Raw genomic sequence first — 7,069 nt, forward strand, 5'->3', positions numbered from 1 at the left:
GCTGAACATGTAACCAGCAGGAAGTGTATTTATCCGGACGTGACCACAGATTTATTTTCAGAGAAGTTATACGCTCCTCAGTGCAACTGCAGGCGGGGGCAGGGGCAAGCAAGCTGCTGGTGCCGTGCGATGGAGCAGGGAGTGGTTGCAGCCTTGACTGCAAGCTCTCAGTGGCCTGACATGCCTTAACACCTTGTACGGGGACTACCTTATGTTTTGGGAGGATGAGTTGTCTCTGGATGAACAGCAGTGTTTTCACACCATGAGAAAATTTAATATTCCTTTTTGAATAATTTTTGATTGGGATGCAAATGTTGGAAAAATTCAAAGTAAGTCATTGAAATGTCTTGCTTTGGTGGTGGCCAAATGCTACAGGAAGAAATATTACACCTTACAGCGATCAAACCAAATTATTTACACTGACACAGCCAAACAAGAGGTGTACAGTTCTTTTTGCATCGCTATTCAAAGTCCATGGGGAAACCTTAGAATATGTCACCTTCTCCGCCCAGCCCTCCGACTACGGGCGGCGAGGTTTATTGCAGAAGAAATATCCTTCAGACTCTTTGTTTTAAATGGAGGTTGTGACATTGGTGTCAGTGGTAGCGTGGGATGTCAGGCATTTGCCACTCAGCTGCTCCAAATAATTATGCAACTCCTTAACCTCCCAGCAAAAGCAGGCGCATCATCTCCAGTAAGTACTTACCTACTGTTCCGGTTTAATTAATGCCTTACAATGTTAATATAGCAGAGTACTCGGCTTCTGAAAAACAGAGAAGTGGCGATATATACCCTGCAATTTTATCAGCAAAGTGATGCATTTGTATTTCTCCAAAGCTCTGAATTGGGGTCAAAGCACTCTGACTGCTTAGAGGAAAGAAGATCTACTTCTGTAGGTGGGGATGCCCTGCCTGACCTCTAGGAAAATGTGATTGCTCTTGGGTTACACACACAAGTAAATTTTTTCTCCTATTTCAGCCTACCATACTTTGTCTTGTAGTGAGACAAGAAGGCAGGAAACAACACAGTGATGCATTTGGGCTCGGGTGTGGTATTGGCTCTGTTGCTATGCTCAGTCTTGGATACGCTAACATCTTTCTCCTAAAAGCCTTGGTCCAGACCTGATTTTACTACTGCCCTAGAAACGTCATGGAACAAGCAGTTCTGATGCCTCCCAGGTGAAATTGCAAAATAAAGCACCAAGAGCAGACGTGGTTTAATTCCAAGTTTATAATGCTTTACTTAGGATGCACAAAAGCAAAGTCCATGTATGTGTATTTTTTTTTTTTTCAAGCCAGTGGATGTGATTGTCCTTGCAGGAGGGTTTTTTTTTCTTCTCTGAGAGCAAAGGCTGAAACTGAAAGAGTAATTTTGGGTACTTCCTATAATCCACATTCTCAGAGACCAAAAAACCCATCATTAACTAAGCACCATAACGGCTTTCTGAGGTGGGGAAGTAGCAATATCCCTCTTCTTAAAAAATGGGGAACTTGAACAAATTGCTGGCGGAAGTTGGATGGAAGGACGGTGTCTATGTCAGATTGTCTCAATAGAGAATCCTCTCCCTTGCTTCCTCTGCAGCCTCTTGGACGGCAAGAAAGCTGAGCTGGACTAGAACATCCAATGGGTCCTGCCGCTTTTAGATGCCTGGCTTGGAGGAGCTCCAGCCACCAGCTCAACAGAGCTGACACAAGGCTATGCAGTGTCTTGTTTTTGGTCAGCCGACGTGGTGACCCTGTTTTCTTTCCCCCACAGAGTTTTAGCTGTGGTGATGAAGTGAGTGTGGAAGTGACAGTTCCTCATTTTACCTGGGAAACTACATTAATGGGTCAAAAATATCCATTCCGACCGTGCGATTTCAGATTATATGACGTGCCCTTTGTTAGCTAACTTTGTCACAACTGCTTGGTGGGTTTTTTTGCAAGTGTTGCAGGTTTGTGCCAGAACTGCCTACAAAAGCAAGCGGTTGGTTTTTTTTCTCTTCTTGGCAGGCGGCTGCAGTGATGCAGAAAACTTGGCGACAGAACAGCAATGGTGTTAGCAATGTGAGAGTGACATTCCTAAAGGGTGCCTGTAGGTGCTCCCCAGCAGGTAGTCCTTTCTGTAGTCATGGTTGGGTTGGGTGCTGGTAATCAAGTGGGATGACGACAGGCGACCGCATCCCTCGTTCTGTGCCTTGGGAGGGGAAGCAAACGTGTTGGTGACCCAATGCTGCGTGATCCATCACCAGCAATCAGCAAGTGCTGTAGTGCTAGCGGTCGTTTTGCTTCAACGTAAGCACAACAGCCTTCATGAAGATCTGGATTTGGCCAGATGCCTCTAAATATGAAGCCGTTGCTAAGGCAGTGCAGCCCACAGAGACGAGGAAGAGATGGTTTCGTTCTCCGACTCCAATGCCCTCCGGTGTGAGATCTGTTCACTGTTCAGCCTCCTTCAGTTTTGTTTCTCAACACCTTCTTTAGCTGTTTTCACAATCCTTTAGATCAGGACATCGAGGATACATCTTGCTGACACGCTCTTTGCCTGGGGAACCTGGATGGGTTCATGTTGAGTTCAAGTCCAGTTCATGGTGGCTTGCTCTGATTGGTGTTGACAGAGGTGTGGGCAGCAGGTTTGGGCAGAGCAGAGGAACAGCTCCCGAGGATGCAGCCCTGGAGGAAGGAAGGAAGAGAGAAAAAGAAAAGAAGCAAGCAAAGGATTTATGAAAATCTGTACTGAAGTACAGTGAAATTAGCAGCTGGCTTTGTCTGGGCAGCCAGGAGCTCTTTTGCAGAGGCAGTCGGTCTGGGAAGAACCAGCGTGTGAACTACGGAAAGAGATAACACCTACTGTTGGGTTGGGTTTTTTTCATTCTCCCTTGGAGTGGAATTTGGATACTGTGCTTTGCCACAAAAGGTTGGAAAGAGAAGATCAAAATGATGAAATGTCCCTATGTAAGAGGGGAGGGAAAGCTGGGTTTCCAGCCTGACTTGGACACTGGCTCACGGTCTTGTCCTGGGCAGCTCAGCAAACCTCTCTGGGCTCCCTTCTCTTTGTACATAACTGTTACGATGCCGGGGGTAAGCATGAGGTGGACTTTACAGATTTGTAATTGTTTGAGATACTCTTTGGGGAAATGTAGAGTAATTTTATTCTTCATCCCTTAAGTGTTAAGAAAAAATCACAAAAAATGTGCCATGGAGGGGAACAGGTTTAATAAGGAATGCCTGCAGCATCCTTGGCCATTCAGATGTTCATAATGAAACACTCAAGATGAATGAAGGGATGAGACTTACAGCCAAGTCTTGTGGAGCTGAGCTGCTCTGAGGTGGAGCCACCAAGAGCTGAGCTCTGTGTGCCCAGCATGCTCTGCTGGGCCGAGCAAACCCCAGGTGGGGATTTCTGAAGGAAAAGAGGGGCTTTCCTTCTGCATCACCCCGCGTTTGTATTTGGAGGTGTTCTCCTCGTGTTGCCTCTCCTCTCTCTCATTTGACACCGATGTCCTTTCCTCCAAGCCCAGCTCCCTCCAGCCCCCTTCGAGATGTTAGTGTTCCCCCAATGTCAGCCGCGGAGAGGCGGCGGAGCGGCTCAGAAACCGTCTCTGCCATTTAGTGGAGCGAATAGAAATGGCTTTTGAGGTACTGTCTAGTTGCTCCGACTGACTTGGCGTTAAAAATCAGCACCCTTCAGGAACAGAAACTGCCTGTCCCTGGTTTCTAAACCGCACGCTTTGGGAGCAAGCTGCTTAATGTTGTGCCATACAAGGGAGCAGTCGGCAAATGCCAGCCATCAGAGCCCCGGCAGCTTTTCTGCCTCACGTTAAGCAAATCTTGCATTTTATAAATGTATCAGCTGAGCATCACCTTCTGCCTGTCTGTCTCCTGTCAGAGAGCTATTATTGCTGTTCAGCGCCGTCGTGTACAGCCCGCTGTAGGTTGTGTAGCCGTTTTGCTGATAGGAGCCTGGCAGGGAGCAGCATCTGACTCTGAATCAGTCAGCACTTCGGTTCCCTGGCAATGGATTCCTACCACGGCGGTGATGCGAATCCATCAGCCTGGGCCTTTCCCGCGCTGTTGTCGGATGCGGCTGCCCTTAGCTGAGTTTCGGTGGCTTTCTTGGCTGCTTCCCCTTGCTCAGACTTCAGATAATCCTGTTCCCTGTGGGTTCTTCTCTTTCTGACGCTGCAAGTGCTCTCCAACGGGTTAGACGTGTCTTTTTGCTAGAAAAAGTACATAGCAAGCCCACAGTTGGCGTAGGGACATGGTTTAGTGGTGGGATAGCAGAGTTAGGATAACAGCTGGATCCTAAAGGCCTTTTCCAACCTAAACGATTCTATGACTCTATAGGATTGAATCGATGGACTGAATTAGCCAGTTCTGCTTGTGGCTTTGGGGAAATCTCTTCCAAGCTGGATGGCTGGGTGGGTGGGTGGAACAGAGAAAGGGCTTGAGACCGAGAATTCCTTTGATACATCTCGTATCAGTCCTCTGGGTTACTGAGCTGGCGAGCATGAATATAGCCACTGGCCGCGCATGGGTGATGATGGCCCACGTGGGGTGGAGCACTTGTCCTGCGCCGGAGGGATGGGGAGGGCTCAGAGGTGGAAGAGTGCTGTGGCATCCCCAGTTGTCCCTGGCTGTGGGATAACTGAGGCTTTGGGCTGTCCCGCCTGCATCTCTGGGCGGTGGCCTGGACTCGGTTGCTGCTGGCTCTGGTGGCCACGGGGAGCGGTAGGTTCGTGGGAGCGTGGGCAGCGGGGGTGCTGGCTCTCACGGGGGAGATGCACACCCCCTGCTTGTGCTGGTTCTCTCATGCGAGCGAGCTGTAAATAACGCACGAGGGGGGATCCCTGCGGGCTCTGGGATGGAAACACCCGCGCCGGTTCCTGGGTGGCAGCGCACGCTCATTCCGGGGGGCAGGGGGAGGCCCTGCATTTTAAAACACAGCCCCACTGCAGCACGCACCCCGTATAGAATAAAGAAACAACGGAAAGCCTGCTGACAGCTTTGAATATTCCCACCGCCTCCATCTGCGTCGAGTTATCAGCCCGTTGCAGCCCCGCGTGCCAGGCATCGGACGCGTTGGCCGGATTAATGATGCTCTCTGTGGTCAGCGGGGGCTTCGCCATCACACTCCTTTGTGGCAGATGTCGGTGGCTTTGCCTGGCCTTCAGTACAGGTCTCTGAGGATCTGGAAAAAGTGTTTGACTTAGAGTTTTGTAAGTCCTGACAGGAGAAACTGGTATTTTGGCTATCAGCAATGGTACATTTGGCTCGATGGGCACCTTCCCCTTGGTTCGCAGCTTTCCTGTTAATATCCCTCTTTTCTTCCAGTCTTTTCTGATCATTAAATGTGTGTCTGTGTGCATTTTTGTCTTGCTTTAGGTTTTTGTGGCATGGAAACATTTCATATCGCTTGTACCTATAGAGTCGGTGTGGAGGAGCTGGTTGAGGGATTTTTCTGCATCTTTTCATCTCTGGTTTAAATCAATCCTGTATCAGGGTGGAGAAGTGAAAAGCAGGTTGAATGAGGAATTTCTGCACACCACTGGTTCGTAGTAGGCAGGCAAAGGAGAGGCTGCCCGCTGAGTCCAGAGCCATTTCGCATATTAAACAACAGTTTAGTTACTTAGCTGAAAGTTGTTATAAACATACAGTTTTTAACTTTAAAATCCTAGCTCGCGAGAGCCAATAACAAAAACCTAACAAGTGTGAAACTAAGAGAGAAAGGGAACACTTGTTCAACAGAACTTTTGTATAATTATATATAAAACAAATGGGAGACAACCGTCAAACTGCTCTGTTGGTATTCACAAATCTTGTAGTGGACAGTTCTTGGGGTTTCTTTGTTTTGAAGCATTTAAAATAAGGGCGTCAATTAAACTTGCTGTGAAATAAGTTGGGTGTCGTGGCTGCTGCAGGAGGTGCTGGCAGCGATCAGCTCTAAGTGCTTTTCTGATTTGAGGGGTTAAGACTTTTAGATTCTTTTTTTTCTCTCTTTCTGGCTCTTTTGAGTTTTAAATAAAGCACACGTATTTTGCGTAGCGTTCTTCCTGAGCAGCAGATCCGCCACGGGGCTGACACGCAGGGGGGTGGCCTGGCCAGGCTGCCTGCCCGCGGTGCCTGGGGCTGGAGGGACCGGCTCCGAGAGCAGGGGATGCCACGTCTGGCTCAGAGGCTTTCTGAACCAAGGTGCCCTGAAGCCAGTGGGAAGAACTGCGAGCATTTTCCCCTTCTTCCATGCAAAAATGTATTTGTGGCTTGCTCCAATACAGCCATCTGCCCCAAGCTGCTTTCCCTGCATGCACACACCTCATTTTTAATTTTTTAGTGGCATCGACACAGGAGGAGAGATCTCGCCTGCCTTTCCCTTACTCCAAAAGCACTGCTTAAGTGAGTAAGTTGAGCAGCATCCCTGTGGCAGGGACACAGCCTCGCTCCTCAAGATTTCCACTGTGTTGCAGGGCGGGATGCACGGTGGGAATCCCCTTTGCCCTGCCACATCCCGGTGTCAGGACATCTGTGACGCTCAAGCGGTTGGAAAAGAGCAAGAGTGGAGTGAGGAGGGCAAATGTGAAGGAGAAAGGCGAATCTGAAGGAGAAAGGCGGCCTGCTTTGTTCGTGTCTTGAGCAATCCAGCCACACATTGTTCTGCTGGGTTTTGAAGCTGAAGCTCTTCTCCTTTTCTTTACCCTGCCTCTTTTTTTTAAATACAGCGTTTTATCCCTGGTTCTCAGCAACTGCTTTCTGCTGCAGGGTACCGAGAAGGGTTTCTGTTGAAGAGAGGACGTGACAACGGGCAATTCTTAAGCCGAAAATTTGTGTTATCAGAGAGGGAAGGTGCACTGAAATATTTCAACAAAAATGACGTGAGTACCTGGGATTGCTGCGTGGGGACGGGGGATTGCAACTGTAAGAGCATCTTGGAACAAGTAATTCCTAGGCCACCGTTTTGTTTATAGTTTTACAGTTTTCATAAGCTTTGAGTCCCCGATTGCTCCAGGACAAGGGTGCTAGGTACAGCTTGCCAGTGTTTTTAGCAGGGTTTGCTCTTGGTCCACCACCACGGTCATGGTGGGACACCCTAACTG

General features: G+C 48.7%; 1 protein-coding gene across 1 annotated transcript in view; it reads left to right on the forward strand.

Moving 5' to 3' along the window:
- Positions 1-7,069, forward strand: part of ADAP1 (ArfGAP with dual PH domains 1) — a 53,463-nt gene that overhangs the window by 33,247 nt on the left and 13,147 nt on the right. Inside the window, exon 4 of the mRNA XM_009641820.2 lies at positions 6,735-6,847. Within this exon, the coding sequence (XP_009640115.2) occupies positions 6,735-6,847 (113 nt within the window). The remainder of the gene's footprint in view (positions 1-6,734; positions 6,848-7,069) is intronic.

The sequence above is a fragment of the Egretta garzetta genome, unplaced genomic scaffold, assembly GCF_000687185.1.
Source record: "Egretta garzetta isolate BGI_Z169 unplaced genomic scaffold, ASM68718v1 scaffold57, whole genome shotgun sequence".
NCBI classification, from domain to species: Eukaryota; Metazoa; Chordata; class Aves; order Pelecaniformes; family Ardeidae; genus Egretta; species Egretta garzetta.